General features: G+C 33.6%; 1 protein-coding gene across 2 annotated transcripts in view; it reads left to right on the forward strand.

Moving 5' to 3' along the window:
- The first annotated feature begins 2,356 nt into the window (after nucleotides 1-2,356).
- Nucleotides 2,357-22,522, forward strand: part of LOC145297660 (mitochondrial intermediate peptidase-like) — a 96,759-nt gene continuing 76,593 nt past the window's right edge. Inside the window, exons 1-3 of one of the 2 annotated variants that reach the window (XM_080143829.1) lie at nucleotides 2,357-2,479; nucleotides 18,714-19,016; nucleotides 21,940-22,113. In XM_080143829.1, coding sequence (XP_079999955.1) covers nucleotides 18,810-19,016; nucleotides 21,940-22,113 — 381 coding nt within the window. In that variant the 5' untranslated portion in view covers nucleotides 2,357-2,479; nucleotides 18,714-18,809. Of the gene's footprint in view, nucleotides 2,480-2,618; nucleotides 2,900-18,713; nucleotides 19,017-21,939; nucleotides 22,114-22,522 lie in introns of those variants that run through there. The other variant, XM_080143828.1, reaches the window with a different exon arrangement.

The following is a 22,522-nucleotide window of genomic DNA, read 5'->3' on the forward strand; positions in this document are numbered from 1 at the left end:
GTTTCAACAAGTTCACAATCTTGCAAGTAAATATGCTTTTCTTACACCGTCAAATCTGCTTGATAATAATTATGATTGTCAGCTTCGTGAAGTTGACGAAGATATAGATAAAGATAAATTCTTTGCCAAAAAGAAGAAATTACAATATTTGTGAAAACTTCAGGAAAAGATAAAATCAATGGACCTCTTTAACTTTTGAACTTTATACAGAGATAACACCTTGGGGATTTTGTCCCTATTATTGTGATCTTGCTGTGCATTTTCCTTACCCAAGCTATTAGCATTGCAAGCTGTGAGCGCTCTTTCTCAAAGCTGAAGCTCATAAAAAACTACCTTGGATCAAAAATGAGCCAGACAAGGCTTACAGACTTTGCAATCCTCTCCATAGAGAGGGAACTTGTCGATAGAGTGAATTTTGACAGAGTTATTGATAACTTTGCCGAAAAAAAATGCGCAAAAAGTATGTTTGTAAATTTTTAACCGACTTGATGCCTTGAGATAGTTCTCTCACGAAAAATAAATTTATTTTCAATTCATAAATACATTTATTTAAAAGAATTTTGAAACTATTTTTAAAAAGCTTGAAACATTATTAACAACAACAAATTTCTTAAATTTTGCATTTAAACCAAGCCATTAAACACACGGATTAAAAAAAACATTGATACAAGACATTTTTTCTCTTTGGGAGGCTTGACCTCTTAATAATAACATTATGAAGAAAAAGAAAAGAAAACTACATCAGAGTAACCGCTCTTTGATACAGCCATGTTTTTTTTTTGTGAAAATTCGAAAATAACAACAATAAAAAAATAAATAAAAATGATTTTATCATTTCTTAACCTTTTCATGTTTTCAAATGTTCTCATTTAAATTTATAAATTCAAATTTCAAATATTCTCATTTAAATTCATAAAAAAAATGTTTTCTAAAATGTGTGACTTTCCATTTCTTAAGTTTTGTGCTTAAACCGAGTGATTACACACAAGGATTTAAAAAAGCAGCGATACAAGATATTTTTTTCTCTTCGAGAGGGTCGACCGCTTAATCATAACATTATGAAGAAAAAGAAAAGAAAACTACATCGGGCTATCCTCTCTTTGATACAGCCATGTTATTTGGTGAAAATTGTGACTTTAACAACTACAAAAAAGTAAATAAAAATGATTTTATCATTTCATAACATTTTCAGGTGTCCAAACGTTCTCATTTAAATTTATTATTATATTTGTTTGTGTATCGAATTAATTTAATTTAACATTTTTTTATCATTTGAATTATACATTTTTGTTTTGAAAAAATATTTGTTTTCTTTTGTTTCATATTAACATTTACATAATTCCCTTCAGATTAATGTTTACATACTTATTGTTGAAAGAAATTGTTAAATTAAATTAAAATAAAAAAAGGGGGGAATTGCGTAAACGTTAATCTAAACGGACTTGTGTAAACATTAGTTCAATGAAAATAAATATTTTGAGGGCTTTTTGGAATTTTGAAGGTTTTAACAGGTTGTCATATGCTAGCAGTGGAGGGCGGCGGCAAAAGAGGTAATCATATGCCAGCGGGGGGAGGGCAAACAAGGTAATCATATGCCAGTGGGAGGGGGAGTAAAAATTTAATTATATATCAGCCGGGGTACAAAACAGGTAATTATATGCCGGGAGGGGGGGACAAAATAGGTAATTATATGCCGGCGGGATGGGGTGGGCGGCAAATTTTACGACCGTCCCGGGAGGCAAAAACTGATGCTACGCCACTGGGTCAAAGTTAAAAAATTTTGACCTCTGCGGTCTCTACCAAGTTACTCAGCCAATTTCCGGTCTAAGCATTTGAAATTGTACATAAAGGGTGTTCAGAGATAGGACAAGCTTTTTAATCGGTTTGAGTCGAAAATTTGAGCTGCCAAGGAGCCAAAGTTCAAAAGATTTGACCTTTGCGATGTCTAGCAAACTACACAGACAATTTTGGCTCTAAACATTTGAAATTTATACATAACGCGTAATCACACATGCGGCCAGCATTTTAATCAGTTTTGGAGAGAAAATTTGCCTGCCAAAAGGTAAAAGTTGAAAGAATTGACTTTTGAAGATTCTACTAAATTTCTCCGCCAATTTAAAATTTTAAATTTTAGATCTAGGTAACTTGGAAATGGGTAAAACTTCTTTATATATATATATATATATATATATATATATATATATATATATATATATATATATATATATATATATATATATATATATATATACATGTGCATATAAAGTTATGAACAGTACATAGGGTCAGAGCAAAACCGGGCTGAACTGCTAGTATAATATAATAAATACGAAATCTGCATTAATCAAAATATCATATTAAAGCGTATTTTACGATCGGGCAATGCCGGGCGCGGGCGGCCTGCTAGTATATTGTTAGCCTTTGGGTTTGCTAAGTAACTGATTCATAGAGCGCCTGCGGTATTTTGGTGAAAGGCTAGGTAAGTTAACTAATGTTTACCCTCCTTCTCCCATTTTTTTTTAGCCCTGTGTCGCATTTTATATTTATTTATGTATTGTAAATTTTTATAACTAAATATCAACGTAATGCCGGCCCTATGTTACATGGAGGACCTTTTTTCTTTGCCACCGTTTGAACTTCAGAAAACTTCCTTAGAATTTAGCTTCCTAGTGAGTAGGCCTTTAACACATGGATTATTTGTTCATTTTCGACTTTACATTCGATACATTTTTTACTTAATTTAAATTACATTTTTTTTAAACTTCCACATAATATTATTTTTCTATTATTATTTCGTTGATACCTGTGTTTGGGGAGTTTTCTCCTCCCGCGTAAAGGTGCGATAATGGAGATTGTATTTATAACAAATGCGCAGATCGTGTTGAAATTCTTTTAATAAGTAAGTATCAATTTTTCGACCTCCCCTTTTTTTAAAAAAAACAAACAAACTGTTTTTGTCTTTTTACTATAATGAACCGTTTTTATTTTTATAGTGGTCATTTCTATGATTGAGACTTGAGGACGACAATTAAAATGTCATTTACCAAATTGGCTCCGACTTCTAAACCATGTTTTGATTTTCGGTACTTCAGCAGTTTACGGATCGTACCAAAATAATAACGTTATTATTTAGAAACCCTTCGTAACATGGGAGTTTGTTAACTATTTACTTTCATGTAAAAAATTAATAAACAAAAATACCGTAAAAATTGAATTAATCTTGAAAATCCTTACCCCCCCCAAAAAAAAACGCACCACCTGTAAACTGCAGACAGAAGTACTGTTTTTTTCTGCAAAAATACTTTTTAAAATATTTAAGTTCTTATTGCGAACTTTATTTTTGCACAGCCACAATATATATATATGTCGAAATTCAGTCAAGTTGAAAACAAAACAATAACATTCCATTCATTTTAATTTCTATGAATGGTTAGGTAATTAATGAATGGTATTTCAGTACTTATGGAGTCAATCCTGGGTCAATTTCGAAATGGTCTAAACATTTTACTATTTGAAAGACGATTTTTATTTATTTATTTGTAACCATAATCTAACCCTTCGTCTGCTATTTTTACATTTTTGCTTGGTAAATTTTTGCCACGTACCCTAGCGTCTATATGTCTAAACACCCCCAATCTCTCCATGTTAAGAACGGCTTTCGAAATACCCCCAACCTCGAAAGCCGTTCTTAACATGGGGGGGGGTATTCCGAAAGGCGTTCTTAACATGGAGAGGTTGGGAGTGTTTAGACTACGCTGGGGCAGGTCGTAAAAAAAAAAAAATACTTTTTTCTTGATGGCTTTTAAATTGCTTTTTTCGGCCAATTCTAGGACTAACTCGGTATTCTCCGTCAAGAGTATGTATGGCATAAATCCAAGAAAAACACATGGTGTAGAAACATGTTTTAACAGAAGTGGTCGTTAACGATGACGCCACCCGCTAAACATCCTTTTCTTTTTTGTTAATTTCTTGCGATTATTATAGATTAAGCGCTAAATTTTCATATTTTTTAGTTTTATGGTAATTAATCTGCTAAAATTTCCCCCAGTCAAGAAGTAATTATCCTCCTCTGACCAAAGACAAAAACAGATACTATATTTTTATTATAGCCCGAAAATTGCCGCGGTTCTAGCTTGTTTTTTGGGCAATGTGCAGTGTGCACTGGTTTAAAGGGTGTTTTATTCCGAAAGCCGTTCTTAACATGGGAAGGTTGGGAGTGTTTATTCCGAAAGGCATTTTCTTATTTTCAACTTCTTAAAGTTAAGTCTTTGGGTGGTCCACTGGTCCACCAGTGCACTTTCAGTTTTTTTTTAGTGAGTCCTCCCTCATGTAAAAATTACGTTCGTCTTATTGGTCTTTAGAGTCATGTTACGTTAAAAGGTTCATTTTGTAAAATAAAAGCACATGGACGTTCTTTCCTTTATTTTTGTATGTTTTTGAAGGCGTGACTTGTTTTCCCCTGGATATCATAATTTTTTTCTAATCCACAATCGAATACCCGAAAATTCCCGAAGTGTGTGTGTGTGTGTGTGTATGTGGGAGGTAACGTGTTCTCCACCCATCTCTTCTCAGGGCACATAAAGGTCAGGGTCAATAGTGGAGGCGCCCTTGAGAGGGGGACGACAGAAATCGTAAGAAATGTCTTACCCTTTCACATGAAACTCGACCTTGTATCAACTTTCACCTTCCAAGAGTTAGATTTTTATCGAATCTAAGGCGCAATGTTTCTATTGGACCTTTGTTGGTTATTGTAAAAAAAAAAAAAAAAAATGCGGGAAATAAAATGTACAACCATTAAATGTTACCAAAGGCAAGATGAGTTAACTTATCCAGGTAGGTAGAAGAGTTTCCTGTATGTTTTTATTTTAACGCTTTTTTTTTTTTTTTTTTTTTTTTTTTAATAGCGTCAAGTCTGTTAGAACAGAAAAAATAGGTCTCATTGCAGCCATGTGGAGCTTTGATAATTGCTCAAAAATCGAAAATTAAACTAAAATACTTGTTACTCTGGGAATCCTTATCCCAAATTCGGGGAATCTGTACTTGTATAATGTTGCATGTTTGGAATGCATATGCACACTACTGAAGGAAGTCTGTAATGTAAGAAATATTAATCTAAGAAGTCCTTTGAAATAATCACATCTTGGATTTGAGGTTTCATGCTGTGATTATAAGCCACTTGACTCCTAAAAAAAATTGATGTCCCTTTAGATAATGAGAAACTTATGCTTTATAGATAAACTTGTCCATGATTTTAAAATAGGTGGCTGATTGGTTCACCGCAAATGACACACATATGCATATATATATTCTAGTTAGGTGGGCAAGGAGGATCAGTTGGATTTCAGAGAGTGATAGGCTTTTAAACCTTAAGATGATGGACGATTTGTGTTCGATTGGAAGATAAGTTTGTCCTGATTTGCTAGTTTCTTTTTCAGTACAGACATCGAGTGTTGCATCTTATATAACGTTGACTTGCAACCATGAAAAGTTTGGTCATGGTCAGAATTTTGACAGAATTTCAACTTCAGATTTTTTCAAATTTTCATACAAGATGGATTTGATGCTCTTTAATAACAGTAACTCCCATGCAAAACTTCAACATGAGTGATCAAATTTTTCCATGGTTTAACTTTGGTAATTCTTCATGCAATACGGAAAAGTAAGGCCCAAATAAAATGTGATTATGTTAAGATGGAAATATGCAGTCTCACGGCTTATGTTCTTGTTAGTTTTATGACTGGGATTTTAGCTTCATTGTTGTATGCATTGGTGCATGTAAATTGGTATGTGTTAGTGATGTTATCTATAGTTGTTGTGTTAATCATCTTCGGTCTTTTAGTCATCTGTGAAGAGACTTGTAGTAAGTTTTTCTTAGAGCGGCAACTTTTTGTTGCAAGTACCAAATGAACACTCTGGAATTTCTCTCTCCGCCACATCGTTTTATTTTTTTTCTTCCTTTTCCTTGGCTCCCACTGTGACGTCATGCTCATGCCACTGATTGGTCATTTGCATATGTATTGGTAGCTTTGTTATATTTGGTCCCAAATAGAATGTGTTTGGCTTTGCATCAGTTTTGATGTAGCAAAATATGCATATTTGTAATTAGCGTGTTATTAGGAATGTTATTTTTCATATATGTTGATTGATTGGCAGTGGTTATGAAAGTTAACCCCTCCTCAAAAAAGAAAATCAAATAATTTTGAAATTCCTACATAATATGCTGTTGGCAACAACAGTAACCTCACTTTTTACTCAAATATGTTCGATATACAGGGTTAAATGATAAAATTGTCGCCCTAGAAAAGATGATTTCATTTCTGTTTGAATAACCGTTTTTTTTGTTTTTTTTTTGTTTTTTTTTTGTTTGTTTTTTTTTTTTTTTGTTTTTTTTTTTGTTTGTTTTTTTTTTTTGTTGCAGAGCATCTACTAGTTGGCCAGTTGTGTACAAATCCCAAGAGCGATAGAAGCCTTCTTTCATGTCTGAAAGTGACAATGTTCACTGAGTGAGATCGAAGATGCACTGCTGTACAACTCATGCTCTCTACTAATCCAAGTTATGACAACAGGACCATTGCCAGCTCTCAAAATGCAAATTTGGATGGTTCAACGCTTGAGGGCACAGCTCAAAGAAGTTTCTGGCCACAGTTATGGTCTTTGGTGTGGTGATCCCCTGGTGCAATCGGATGGCTGCTGTCAAACCCTGAGTGTAGCAGCAGGACGGCACTGACCCACAAGTCCAAAGAGACCCAGGTTTGGCTTCAGGAGTGCTACGATTTTATACCCTTATCTCACTAGCGCCCCTCTTCCCCTGATCTGAACTCATTGGGCTAGTTCATTTGGTCATATGTTGAGAACATCACCAACATGACCTCGTACAACACCAAAGCCAGCCTGATCACCGCCTCTCATTGAGCTCCTGCCAGCGCTTGTGGAGAAAGTATGCTCCAAGTTCCAGACCTGTATCGAGGTGGTGATTGAGGCTGAAAGCAGTTACATTGAACAGATGTCAGCTCTATTACATGATCAAGTTACTTGAATTGATTTTTTTCAATAAAAGTTTTAAAATAAAGCTGTAGTGTTGTTTTCTTTAGGATGACAAATTTATCATTCCACCCTGTAGAATACTAAAAGATAACATTGAATTTAAATTGTTACAGTCGCATTTGCGAGTGATTTTTTCAAAGTGGCGACTAGAAATAATGAAACGCTTATCTTTTGACGATTGCATTTCTTTCACCGACCATCTTCCAAAAAATGAATGAAAAAAAAAACATCTTTCATTTTTTATTTTTGTTTTTAATAAAACGAACAAAGTTAAATTATGTAAACAAAAGTTTAATAGAACAATAAGCTGTTTTTTTTTTGTTTTTTTTTAATAAGGCTGTTTAAAGAACATCTGAAGAAATTAAAATGTTTATACCTTCAAATATCAACATAAAATTTGTTGTATATTTAGAATTACACTTATTAAAACAATACAGAAAAATCTTTATGATATGCATACTCATCACAGAACGGAGATGTCGTATTCTAAAAATCATGTGGGTTTGGCTAGTAAATGAAAATACTTAGTTGTCAAAGCTCAATTAAAGATTAATTTGTCCATAGAGCCCTGTGTTGTGTGCTAGGATTTTCTTTTTATGATATTACTACAGTTGCTAGTTTGCGCATGAATGAAAGAAAGAGCTTATAAAATGAATAATCGTTTCTCCCTTTACTTGTATAAGATCATTTTCTTTATTTCTTTTTTTTTTTTTTTACTCTTGTTCATCTTAAACAAGGCATATTGCCACTTGGATTTAAGGAGCTACTATTTGGAATGATATCTTCAAGGGACTATGTAAGGAAATGAGCAAGATATTTGTTCACATTACATTTAAACTTTTGCATATCAGTATAGTCAAGGAAGCAGGGAAGGAATTCCAAAGTCTAGTAGTCCAAGGTTAGAACCTATTAGAGTAGAATCTTTCTGGAATCTAGGGACTTCTATAGTAAAGGAGTGAGAATTTATTTCAAAATGGGTTTGTTTTGGTATGTCAAGGGGTTTACAAGTACATCATCAGAACACATTCCATTAAAGTACTTGTCAGTTACGCAGATGCAGCATTGTGGTGATGGGAACGAGGTTGGTGTTTGACATTATGGGACCTATTAGATTGAAGACTCTTTTTTGGGGGTCTGTCTAAGAGGGAGAGACTAATGGTGTAAACACCAGTCTAAATGTAGCAACGATACTCCATAGATGTGTGAATAGTAGCTTTGTAAAGATACAGGATGCTCCCTGATGTGAATAATTTTCTAGAACAGTAGAGGAAAGGACCTCCTTTGCAATGTCTTCAATGTATTTGTTGTAGTTTGTTTGAAAATATTAAACCAAGGAGTTTGAAGGTAGTGTTATTAGTTGGGACTATTGGTGGTTAAAAAGGCTTTCTTGTAACTGTTAAAGGAAAGAAGCTTAGTCTTAGTAGTATTAAATTAACGTTTTAATGTAAAATAATTTTTGATTTTAGGGTCATTTTAACGTTTTAGGGCAGTGTATTCTTTGTCCCAGCTCCCATTGGGGTCTTGGTGTACTCACGGTCATTGATTCTGCCATGTCCTGTAAAATAAGGGCAATCGATGAATAAATAATGGAGATATCACAAAGTGTACACGGGGCCCGTTTTTTTTTGGGGGGGGGGTTACCCTGTATAATTGGAAAAGAAAGCTTGTGTTCGTGTTGAAAAAAGGTGTCGATTATCTAGTTGAAAATAGAAAGAAAGAAAAAAAATTAATTTAAACACAAGTGAAGAGAAAAAAAAAAGATGCATAATTAAAAATTATACACAACAATAAAAGTCCAAGAACACTTGATTGTGCGTGTGCAGGTCAATTGTATAAATATGTATATATAATGTGTAAAAAAAGACTATAAATAATTGAAATAAAGTGCACACGCATCGAACAAGAACTAATGAATATATACTATACGTCACGATCATTAGAGCAGCTATGAACATACACATAACTCAACATGCTTGGGTTGACCACGAGGGGGAAAAAAAGAAAGTGATCGTTAAAAGAAATAGCAAACACGCATTCAAACAGACAAAAAAAAAGAATCAAGATCGTCACAGGAAAAAACATAGTAGATAGATAAACAGATATATAACAAAGAAATACGAATGATTTCAATGGAAAAAAAAAACATTTTATGGAAAATGACAAATGAACATATTTTATGGAAAGTGACAAATAAACATATTTAGTGAAGAAAAAAAGGTAATGTAGATATGGTAAAAATGAAAAGAAAAAGACACGCAAAAAATGTATATGTATTATATGAGATATACATTAATATCGCCTGTTTACGAGTGAAAACAAAGGAATTGTGTGGAATTCACAGAAAAAAGAATGGTACTTAAAATTGTACTGAAAGTAAGAAAAAATGTTTTATTTAAAGAAAAAAAAAATTTTTTTATGCTAAAATGTGGTTGAATTGTGAGTTATAAAAGTAAAAAAAAAAGAAAAAAAGGAGGTTGATTTGCCATAAAGGAACAGCGGATAGTGAACGAAAAAAAGAGAAGCAAGGTTCAATGTGTGGGGTTTTGAATTGTTCGTTATGTAATGCCAGTGCGCATTGTTTGGTCTGTTGAATTTAATTGTTTTGTATTTTGATGTGAATTGTATTGAAAAAATGTTTATGTAATTGTGTAACCTTTGTTGGGGAAGTTCTCGCATTGACTTACGAAATATAGAAAATTATATAGAAAGAAAAAGAGAGTGGATGAGGTTATTTTTCATTCTTATAAACTGGTATTACCCGGAAATGAAAGTTTGTTTTAATGCGAGTGAGTTATAAATTTGTTGTTTTGACTGGAAAGAACTATAAAAAGAAAAAAAATGTTTTCGTGTTTCTGAACATCTAGTGAAGTAAACTGTTGTATTTTTTTTTTTACTGTTGTGATTTTGTGTAGATTATTGTGGATTTTTGTTGCATTTGAGTACATTATGATGATTTGTTGAACTGTGTTATTAGACGGCCACCTCGACATTATATATTTTCTCCTTATTTGTTAGCAATAGAATAAATATTAATATTTGTTTGAACTGAGCATGAGTGCACCATTTCATTCTTTTTTTTAAATCCTGCTACTAAAGTCAGTCTGAAGGGATGAGATTGTGCAACCATATCTATTTCTTATTTATTTTCCTCCACACGAGAGCAGAGTTAGATACAAGATGAGGCTTTGATGTTGAAGATCCAGCTCCCCAGAGAAGAGCACTCTGGATTTGAATAAAAATGAAAATTACCTCAGTCATTAAGGATTTCTCCTCATTGACCGAGCCCAGAAAAAGTGAAGTGGAGCATCAGAACAGATACTACACTGTGATACGGTCTTGAAAGCCAAGGAGTCAACTATCAGGTATTTCATCAGCCACAGAAAAGGAAAAAAAAAGATTTCATCATCTTTTAGATTGAAATGTGAAGCAAAGAAAAAAAAAAAAAAGGAGGTGAAAACCCTTCCTTTCCCCATTTCTGTTAGGATTTAGTCTCATTTCTCTGCGACCCTCAAGCAGCTATGACATGTCTCCACGTGTGGAAGCATAGGAAGAAGAAGTATACTGGCCAGAAAGAGGCGAATTGAAATGCTTAGCTATCTGTTTCCCTAAAGCAGAAAATATCCTAATTAAAAGTCATCGTGAAAACTGAAACAAATAACGGCAAAGACACCTACACCGAACGACGTCATAAGATATGAAGACAAAACAAAAAATGAGTTTAACATTTGAACTTTTTCGTCTTACTCTAAAACTGAATACATTATGAAGAAGATATAAAAAACAACTCGCTGTAAGTTGATATTGAACTATTTCTCATTTCCTTAGGACAGACTGAAAATCAATTTATTTTTTTTTTGTGTGTCTCATAATTTCCAGTTACATGATTTCTTTCTTTCATTTCAAGAATTTTGCTCAGTTCGTAATAGCTAGAAACACCTCAAGCCCCGTAATTCGAATATTTTCTTTCCTTCCATTTTTTTCCCTATCTGTTAATAAATTTATTGTTTGAATTGTGTTCGCTTCGTTATTTCTCGCATTTGTTATGTTCAACCATTTTTATTTTTGCATCTCGTTTGTCTCATAAGAATTGGTCCACTTTCTTTGGTTCGACCTTTCTGTAAGGAAGGAAATTGTATCCAATGCGACCTCACGAGTCATACTCCTTCGCGGAACTTGTTCCTGAAATACATATTTTATAAAAAAAAAACCTTTTAAAAAAATCCCTCTCTCCTTTTTTTTTTTCTTTTGTTTTTATATCCCTCTCTCCTTTTTTTTGTTTTTTTTTGTTTTTATATCCCCTTTCCTTTTTTTTTTTTTTACCCTTATCACATGTGCACCCTCCATATCTCCAAACAGGGAAGCATATATGACAGTGTAAAATCGATTTTGTTATGATTGAAAAATGTTGATGTGATTGTAATATTGGTTGTAAAACATTTACTTAGGAAGCCGTTGCACCCTAAATCGGTTGAGTTGATTTTAAGTAAAAGGAAGAGTAATATCTGAATAATTATAAAGAAAAAAAATGAATTACAAGATGGCTAATTGAGATATAGAGGTCAGCATGGGTTACGATGATAGGTTGAATATTGCACTATGGTCATGATTTATTTTATTATTTTTGGAGGTGATTCGCATGTTTTTTCTTTTTGTTTTGTTTCATGATTTTCTTTGGCTATAGATGGTTGCCAGGAAATTCAGGGTTCATATTCGCTATGGGCCAAAAGAAGCAAATTTTAGCTGAAACTTGGAGAAATTGCTTTTTCCACATAGTGAGAAAAGATGCAAGCAAGAGCCGCTTATGTGCCTCAGTGGGCTACAAATGCCTAACTTTGGAGAATACAGATTAATCCTCTGACATGGAGTGGATGGTTATAATGGCAAAGGATTGCTATTGGGTTGCAAATCACTGCTGACAAGAAGTGACGGGTGTATAAGATAAAAGAAAAAAAGGCCAGTATATGTAGCACGTTAATTAGTAGATTAAATCCCAAACAGGAGTGATAGTATAACAAGATACCTTATTAAGTCTTTTGATAAGTATATATGTGGGTTGACCATATTTTCGTACTCTACGCTTTGATGGAGATGTAGAAAAAATCACACATGGTCCGTTGAAACGATAGTTAGGGAAATAATGGGCACCATTTGCTGGGCGTCTGATGAGATTAAGGTTAGTTAGCGGTATAACATTTTTTCCAGATCTGTGCCGAGAGCTGTGGTTTTCAAAGCTTTGAAAATCTGGGTGATTAGGTACATAGAAGATATCTTGTGTCTTTAGATAGCTGACCATCATAGATCTGCAAGTAGGGGTTTCCATTTTGTTCCCCGGAATTATGGTGTGATTGAGATGATGTAATGTATAAGTTGATGATAGAAATACGAGGATGGTCTAGGACACCCGAAGGAAAGGGGAGTATCAGAAAATCCGGCGGACGAGTGAATTGTCGAGAGGTCAAGGATTGAGGTGTTTATGGTTATAGATTTTCTTCGACTTGATGAGAAGAGAGGCTCTTGTATTGAAAATCTGAGTTGATGAAGCTATGGGCTGTTTTAGCCAGCTGCAGTTATCGGCATAGTGTGATAGATCGCTCCACATAGCAGACAAAAAGCAAATGGGTTCTCGCTAAGGTAAAGTGCAGGTGGTGATGATTATGGCTGCAAAATTATAAAGTCCGGAACCTGTACATCTCCAGGACTTGTACAGATTAACTACCCATCGGAAATTCTTCTGAAACTACACATAGCTTACAACTTGAGATGATCAGATGACCATTAAAATATCTGCAGTAGAACGAGCTTGCCTAAATCTGTATTGTCAGTTAGAGAGAAGATTGGCTTTTACTGTGTAGTAGACTAGTGTTTGATTGATCAATGACTAAAAAGATTTTAGTGAAGAGAAGGGAGAGACTGATAATTGAGCAGCTCAGTTCTTTCACCAGAATTCTTGTATACTAGTACCACAGAGACAATTTTCTGTGATTCTATGCATTTTTTGGTTATTTTGATATGCCTACTTTTGACTGTGACTCTTTTGCTCTGACAATAATTTCTAGCAGCTATAAATTTTTACTTAAATGTACTTATAGTGTATGAATCTGCGGTATGCATGTCGCTTTTTGCATTGTAGCTGCATGGGTTGAAGTGGACCATGTGCTTCAATTCCATTCAGTTGCTTTATTTGCACATTGTTCAGCAGATAAGTAAAAAAAAAAATATTAGTACATGAGGCATCTCTGATGTCATCTGATGGCTTCCAAATCAACTTTTTTAAAGTATCCTCTTTTTTTTTCTCTCTCTCTATCTGTCCTTTTTTTTCTTCTTGTTTCTCTCTGTCCTCTTTTTCTTTTTGTTTCTTAAGTGTCCTCCTCTTTTAGCATTAAAAATGTTTTACAAAATTTAATTTAAAACTTTATAAGAGGTGGATATAAAATGTTAATTAACACATTCCAGGCTATTGTTTGCTGCAAGACTGTTACTGTTTACAGAAGCACGTTTGAACCAAAGTCAAATAAATATCTGATGAAGAGATCTTGAAATATTATAGAACACAGATATTCCATCAGACTGGCTTACAGGTAATCACTGTACAAATATAAATATAATGTGTATAAGAAATATATGAATATGTACACATGTATTTGTAATTTGTATTAATAAAACTTTTTCACCTGCTTCAGTTTGTCTTTCCGTTACCTCTGCATTGTACCGCCTTCTATATATTACATTTAATTAAAACTTTATGATAAGATTTTGTTTAAAAATTCAGTTTTATTATTATTAAGAAAATTTCCAAAATTAGCCAAGTATGGAAGCCCTAAGCTTGTATCTTTGTTATGAGTGAATTTTTACAAAAGATAGGTATGATACTTATAAAGACAGAATTCCCCCCACCCCCATAGCAAATAATAACAGTAAAAAATCTTGTAAAATAAAATTGATTAATTTTTGTTGTATTATCAAGAAGAAAGATTATTAAATATTTTTTTTACCCTCTATAAACCGGTGAAGTTTCAAAAAATTCCCCAAAAAGCTAAAACAGGGAAAAATGGAACTGATTGTTATTTCTACATATTTTGACATAAACAATGGAAACAACGCGATTTTTAAAATTCTCTCAAAAATCAAATAATTGATCAATTTCGTTTATTTTTTTAGACTTATTTAAAAAAAAAAAAAAAAGAAGCCAAACTATATATAAACTGAAATAAAATGATATTAAAAAAAAAAAGAATTCTCATATCCGCGCCCAACAACTACTGGAGTACTATGTAGGCATTTGGGCAGCAAGATGTCGGTTCACGTTACACTTGAACTTCTGCATGTCAGTACACTTGAGGAAGCAGGGACTTGGAATGGAATTCCAGAGTCTAGCGGTTCTGGGGAAGAAACTACTGGAGTAGAAAGATCTTTTACATCTAGGGATCTCTACTGTGTGGGGATGGGATTTAGCTGCCTGTCGGGTTTGTCTACGTCGTGGGGGCACAAGTGTCTGCAGCTCGCCAGAGCATTCATCATTAAAATACTTGTAGAACAGGAAGAGGGATGCAACATTTCATCGATAGGACAGGCTGAAGCTTAGATGCCAGTTCAGGGCCTATCAGATTGGCGACTCTTTTGAACCTTGTCTAGGAGCGAGAGACTAGTAGCAGATGCACCAGCCCAAATTTGACAGCAATACTCCATACATGGGCGAATGGTGGTCTTATAGAGGTACAGGATACTTTTGGGTGTTAATAGTTTTCTAGCACGGTAAAGAGAGCCTACCTTCTTCGCAGTGGCCCTGGCAATGCTTTCAATGTAATCGTTCCAACTTATGTTTCCTGTGAACGTTAGGCCAAGCAGTTTGAAAGATGTACTCTCAGATAAAGAGTCACTGGCCATTGCTATTGGTGGCAGAGAAGGTTTCTTGTAATTCTTGAAGGAAACCAGTTTAGTCTTGACAGCATTGAATGTGACCATCCATTTTTGTCCCCATTCCACTACAGATTGGAGGTCATCCTCTAGTGTTTTTGCCATTTCTTTAGATATGTGTTCATTTGTTTTCCTGTCATGCCTGTTATAGAGTGTGGTGTCATCAGCATATATAGCCATCTCAGAGGCAATTTTGTCGGGGAGGTCATTTATGAATATTAGGAACAATAGAGGACCAAGGATAGACTCTTGAGGCTCTCCCGCATTTATATCATATTGTTTAGCTGTTCGACCGTCAAGGACAACCTGGATTTTTCTCTTATCTAAGAAGGATTTAATTATGTTAAGTATTCTACCTGTGATACCGTATGATCTAATTTTCCTGAGGAAAGCCTCATGTCATATCCTGTCAAAAGCCTTAGATATATCTAGAGCTACCACTCTGCCTTCCCCGCTTTGTCCAGTGAATGTTATATACGTTCAGAGATTACGCTTAGGATGTCTGCTGTGGAACGGGCTTGTCTAAATCCATATTGTTGGTCAGTTAAAAGTTTAGCATCTGTAAGGTGATGGACTAGAGCATGGTTAATTATGTTCTCAAATGTTTTGGCGAAAAGTGGGAGGAGGCTAATGGGGCGATAATTTGATGGGTCAGTTCTTTTACCAGAATTCTTGAATACTGGTACCACAGAAGGAGTTTTCCAACAGCCCGGAAAGCAAGATTCATTAAGGCATTTGTTGTAGAGTTTGGAGAGAACTGAAGCTACTTTGGCTGAGCACGTTTTTAATAGCAGAGCTGGGATGAGATCGGGTCCACATGCTTTTGAAGTGTCAAGGTTTTTATGATAGCATGCACCTGAGCAGGGGTGATTTTTAGATCGTCTAGCGTGGCGTCTGTCTGCAAAAGAAAGTCAGGTAAGGAGTGGTTGGAGGGTCCAGTGTGGAGTTTGAGGCAAACTGACTGGCAAGCATGTTAGCCTTCTCGGTTGCTGATCAAACAACCTTATGATTGTTGGATAGTGGGGAATTGTTGATTGCCCATTATTTACAACACTGTTGTAGATTTTCCAGAAGTCTTGAGTTCCTAATTTTTGTGCTTCAATGCGTTTTTTAGTGGTTTCAGTAAATTTTCTCTTAGCTGTCACTATTTTTTTTCTTAACATTACTTCTAGCTTCTATATACTTCTGTTTGTTTGAACTGGACTTATGTCAGTTAAATCTGCGGTATGCATACTGCCTTTGAGCAATGGCAGTTGCGCAAGTAGAAGTAAACCATTGGGGAGAGTGGACTTGCTATAAAATTTCCGCATGGGAACATGTGCTTCAATTGCCGTTTTGAACCATTCAGTCGTCTCATTTGCGCATTGTTTAACAGGAAGAGACAAAATATTTCCCCATGGGGCATTTTTGATGGCTTCCCAGTCAGCCTTTTTATAATATCTTGTTGTTTTGAGCAATGGCTCTTCAGTTTTGGGTCTAGAGTTTAGGGCGATTTCTACCATTATCACTGCATGATCAGACTGTCAGCATTTGTTATACAATCCTCGGGAACTGTGGTCAGAAATAGATCTAAAAGTGATGCGTATTGTTCTTGTTGGTCAGGGAAACGGGTTGGAAACGTAACCATTTGTGATACGGAGTGAGATATAGAGAAGCTATGTGTTGTGCTGCCTGCTGCATCTGTGTAAGTAGAGAATCCAAGCCAGTTTTTGTGGTGGACATTAAAGTCACCAAATACATGTACTTGTGCGCTAGTGTCGAGGGAGAGTGATGTGTCTATGCTGTCAGAGACTTTGTTTATTATGATGCAGTCCTGCGTCAAGGGAGAGCGGTAGAGAAAATAAAAGTAGCTAATGTTATGTTGCATGTTTAGTCTAAAGCACATAAAGGCTTGATCGTCCGATTTTAAGTTTGTTTCTCTAGTCAAGGGGAGGGTGTTACGAATGTAAACTCCAAGTCCGTGCATATGTCTGTCAGAGTCCTTATGGCAGAGTGGGAGATATCCAGGCTTGTTAAAGTAGTTAGAGGGGATGAAGGAGTGTAGGTTAGTCTCACTTAGTGCTAAGATATCCGGAGTATTTGTTAGGAGAAATGCTAACTTGACTAATAACTGGACCAAAACTTCAACAAGGTATAATGTATATTTGTACTGACTTTTTTTTCCTATATTTTTAACAAATTTTGAGCAAAAAAAAAAGTGTCAGTAGGCAGGCAGGCTTGAACCTATACCGTGAATGTGGAAAAGAATGTGAAAAAAAAGTGACATCTTTGCCATTATCTATTGCCAAACCAGAAGTGGCGAAGGTTTAAATTAAGGCCAGTCAAGCAAAAGGAGAGGATGACTTTCGAAAATATCAGCAAAAAAAGCGATCCCCCTCCTTGTAGAAAAGTGCCCAGTTGAATGTGAAGGAATTTAGGTTTTTAGCTAATTTTTCGATATTTGTCGTCTCAAAACAGTACCAATCTTGTGAAAATCCATGACCTCTGTCGAAAGTTTTAGGCAGACATATGGTTATACATACATACATTTAAACAGACAGGTGAGATTTATATTATAGATGTTTAATTAGTGTTTTTTTTTTTTTTTTTTTAAATTGCAGCCATTGTGATTTTTTTTTGTCATTTTTTAAGTTTTGTCAATTTGCAATGTTCAAATCAAATTTTGCCCATTTTATGGATTGTAAAGTAAATCATGTAGAATTTAAACCTTGATCTTTCTTCTTCAACATAGAGTAAAAATTATGATGAATTAACTTAATTTTACTAGTTTTACTTGTATTTTTAGTTATGAATGTCGAAAATTAGTGTTCATACCAATATAAAAGATTTGCTAAAGTGTACATTTCACCCATTTTTCTGCCTAACTTGTCAAATTGTTTACATGTTAGAAATGATGTGTTACCTGTTAAAGTTACTCATAATTATTTTTGACTGCATATGATTTTCAACAATATTTAAGACTGGGTGTAAAAATATATCTTTGCTATTATATAAAAGTCACTTTGTGTGTTACACATTACATTGGCAAGGGAGATAATAAAATTTTAGCAAATGATTTTCTCTTAAACCCCCCCCCCCCCAGATTTATTATAGTCTGGAGATATAGCTTAGTGGTAGAGCATCCGACTAAAGATCAAATGATCCCCTGTCCAATCCCGGGTTTACCTCACCATTTTATTTCATTTTTTTCTTATTAATGAGTTCAATTTAAAATAAAAGAAGAGGTACCATTTAAAATCGCCTCAAATCATTTCTTCGTTTGCATATTTTAAAACTAAACATTAATCAGAAGTGACTTATCCAGAGCATTCATCGTCAAGCGTAAATATCAGCTGATATGATATTGTAAACAAATACAGAAGGAATTTGATGAACGGCATTATTATTATTTTATTTATTTTATTTATTTATTTATTTTTTTTTTTTTTGTGAATTATTCCACTGGGCAAATTATTTCTTGTAATATATAATATTCACTAGAGGATTGATTATAGAATGATACATATGCAATCTGCATAAATTAAAATATCATGCTTAAGCATATTGTATGACTGCGCAATGCGGGGTATCCAGATAGTGTGTGTGTGTGTGTATATCTGTCTGTCTCCATATTTTCAAACTCTCCTCTTGAACTAAAAATCGCAGAGTGGCACTAGGAGCCTCAAATGACTAGTTTGTCACTTTATTATTGGAAATCAATTTTTAAATCTTAAAATTGCTGATTAACATGCATTTTCTTTTACTTCTCTTTCCAGATTATGGAGTTTCAAAACTTTGGAATGTACTTATTGGCTTAAATCTCCAAGAGGTTGAAGTTTAAAAAAGAAGATTTTTCAAACTTATTGATCAAAATGAATTTAAAACGCTGGATATTCTTATTGGGATCAAACATCCTCAAAAGTCAAAAATGTGAATTTTTGTCTCCATCTTTCCCAAGACAGTCATTTGGTTTCATACCAAACCATAATGTTCATACAACACAGCAGTCATCATTGACAGCTGCATTCAACACAAAACCAAGACAAAAATTGAAATTCAGTTTGAAGAATGAAAGCACTGTAAGTTGACTCTGTTTTCCTTTTGACTCTAATTCAATGTGAAATTTTGATGCAATTACAAGTTCCAATTTTTTTAAATTTGATGTATGGGTCTAATGCTCTTTGATAACGGTAACCACCATGCAACATTTCAGCCTTATCAGAGAAATAATTTTTGAGTTATCACCATTTCTATAACTTCAGGAAATCTTCATACAATATGAAAAAAAAGTGAGGTCCTAGAAAATTCATATGTTGTTAAACAGAAGTATGTAGTCTCAACATATATCATTTGAATATATACTAAACAACAAGTGTATGCTTATTTTCAGATTCATACCTGTTTGCAAGGAACATGGGTAACATGTATGTATGACCTAATGAAAATATTATAACTGAGAGGATAGAAAAAGGAAAGCAAGATGGAATGACGGATGGAAGGTTTCTTTTTTTTTTTTTGTGGAAAATAATAAAGTCATTTACCAATATATAAAATTATCTTATTGGATTTTTGGAAGTTTACCATTGATATCTTCTGTCGAACAGTATCCATATTTCACTCTAAATAGCAAAGTTTTCTTTTTGTCTTTTTTTTTTTTTTGTAATAAAAGTGTTTCTGAAAGATTATAACTTTTCGTGATCAAACAATATTTTTAGGGAATTAATTCCTATCTCAGTTAAATAAATTGTTTAGAGTTAAAAACACTTGGATTGGATTATTTTGTGTTCTTTTTTAACCCACGACGGAACATTTGTTTTTCACCTAAGCAACAGCCCTTTTCTTTTTTCTCTCTAACCAACAATTAAATCAAAAGCAAACGAGGCAATATCCAAAACTGAAAGACTCCTCTCACCGTTTTTATGTACCTAAATTTGCATATTTGTATTATTCTTATATCGGAAGAATTTCAAGTTTGTGTACCAGTGAACCAACTGTGAGTGCTTATTACTATGCCTTTCTATTACCACAGTTACCTAAAAAAAAAATGTGTGCAAATTCTTTTTCTATCCTTTGCAAATGATTCAAATTTTAGTATGTTATTATGGATGATAACAACTACCAGTTGTCAAAATTTCAGAGTTTCACAGTTATTTCTAACAAATATTAGGTTTAAAAATTTTGTCCCTTAGTTTTGGACGCTATTGTATCTGCATTCAGCTCTAGCTGAAATATCTTCATAAAATTTTCACAATTTTGAATTAAAGAAGTACATTTCATACAATATTGTTGCTCTTTTTTGTCTTTCAGCTTAAACAAGGCATATTTTTACTGAAGTGTAAGTGACTATGATAGGGATCAGATTTATAGGAGTGGTAGCAAGATGCTTGTTCACAATACATTTACCTTTGTGCAAGTTAGTATGGTTGATGGAAATAGGGAACAGGAAAAGCGCATTTCTGCACCCTCGGAAAAAAAACAACTTTGAATAGACACTGACTAAACAAAACAACTTTTTACTATTATTAATCCAGAGGTACTTCATAGTGTCTGCAAAAATATCCCCCCCCCCCGCCAAAAAAAAACAATGGTACCATATCAGTTAAATCATTTTCTTTTTACCCCAAATTAGTCCACATGTGAAAAATTTCAAAATCTGATAAATTCACAAAGAAGGCTTCATTTGTAAGCAAATCTGATACCATTTTTGTATTCACCTGGTCAAAAACTTGAAGTGATTTTTCAGGCTCACAGCATGTTTCAAAACATGTTCCAAACTAAAAATATTTAAAGACATGTAATTATTAAAGTGTTGCTCAGATGATGTCTTGTACAATTTATAGAAAATGCTGTAAATCGATAACTGCTCGGAGTTTCGTGCTCAAATTTTTAGAATTTCTTAGTTTTTATGGTATCTATATGTGGTGTAAGTTATAAAAAAAAATCTGAGGATATGAATTTCAAGCCTTAGATGATTTGACATGAATCCCCCTGCCCAAAATTAATCATTTCTTAAAACATCTTGTAGCTGAACATTTTATAAATAGAAGAAATTGTTAAAGTGTTACGTGTTTGTGTGTCTAGAGTTATTCACAGCAACACGTATATGATTTAAATAAAAAAGACTGAAAAGAAAAACAGAATCAAGTTATAAAAAGAAAAATTTATTTGTAAACAAAAGTAAAAGAAACAAGATTATTTTACATTAAAATAAATCATCTAAGGGAGATAATAAAAAGTTTTTAGTTATTACTATAAGTTAGAAATGCTAAAATAACTTTCACAAATATAATTTACTTTGGTCAACATCAAAATTCAGGAAGATCTATATTTACCAATATGTTGTCCATTATGGATTGTTTGCAGTGGTTTGTTTGGCTTAATGTTCAGTAGGCTTGTTTTTACGACCAGAGATTATTTCAGTTCTCAATTGTGGCCAGAGCTAAATTGATTTTTAGCTAAAAGGTTGCCTCCAATTTTGTGTCCCTTTCACTTGGTGTACGAATCAATAACTAGTTTTACAAATGCATATTCATATTCTATTTATAGTAACTGCTGGAACCAACAAAAAAAAAGGAATACAACAAAAAAAAGAATACAAAAGGAACCTGGAACCAACAAAAAAGAAAAAGAATACTTTTGTCAGTTATTTTAAAAGTGTCTAGAAAGGCTTATACGGATATTTTCTCTTTCTAATATTAAAGTAATATTATTTATGTTATCTTATATATTATTTTAATTTATATATTATTAATATTTATTTTGTATTATATTTTATATTTCATTTTTTTATATAATATTCCACATATTATTATTTTATAATATTTAATTATATTAATAAATATTTTCATTATATATTATATTTATTAATTATTATGTTTGGTTAATTATATTCTTTTGTGTAAGAAATTGTAATTTCATATTTTAAGAGGAAAAGATGTTCTCCTATGACAAAAGTATTGATATTGCCCTTGTATTTTATTTTGTTGTTTATTTTTCTTTCAGGGATTATTCTGCATTCCAGAGTTGCAGGATTATACTGGTTTTTATTTGTTGAAAGAACAAGTTGAAAATGATGTCGAAATATTGGTAAAGGAAGCTCTTGGTTCAACGCGAAGCAGAAAAATTGTGGAAGTTTTTGACCAATTATCAGATTCTTTATGTCGAGTGGCGGACATGGTAAGTTTTTTTTTTTTTTTTTATTACAACTGTGATAAGACCATGTGTACTCTCCCACTTGACAACAATTGCCGATTCCAACGTTGTGTGCCATGGTCTTCTTCTCCTTCCTTTCTGGTCGTGTTATTAGTGACTACTGAGGGGGCGGGGGCGCATGGGTTTACATGTATAAAAAAAAGCAAACACAACTTTGACACATTCCGGTATATATCGGATGAACTCTGGGTGGGTGTGTGTGTGTGTGTCACTATTACAGGAAAAATTTATTGAGGCCTCTTTGTTGTTAGTTTGTGTCAGCTAATCTTGATTTCCTAAAGCTCTCTTGATCTGGTTCAGCCACAATCTGCCTTCAATTGTGTCCAACTTGCAACTCTCCTCAACTCAAAAGCTATCCTTAACTGTCACAAAC

The sequence above is a fragment of the Euprymna scolopes genome, chromosome 18 (assembly GCF_053919585.1).
Source record: "Euprymna scolopes isolate OS-2025 chromosome 18, ASM5391958v1, whole genome shotgun sequence".
NCBI lineage: Eukaryota > Metazoa > Mollusca > Cephalopoda > Sepiida > Sepiolidae > Euprymna > Euprymna scolopes.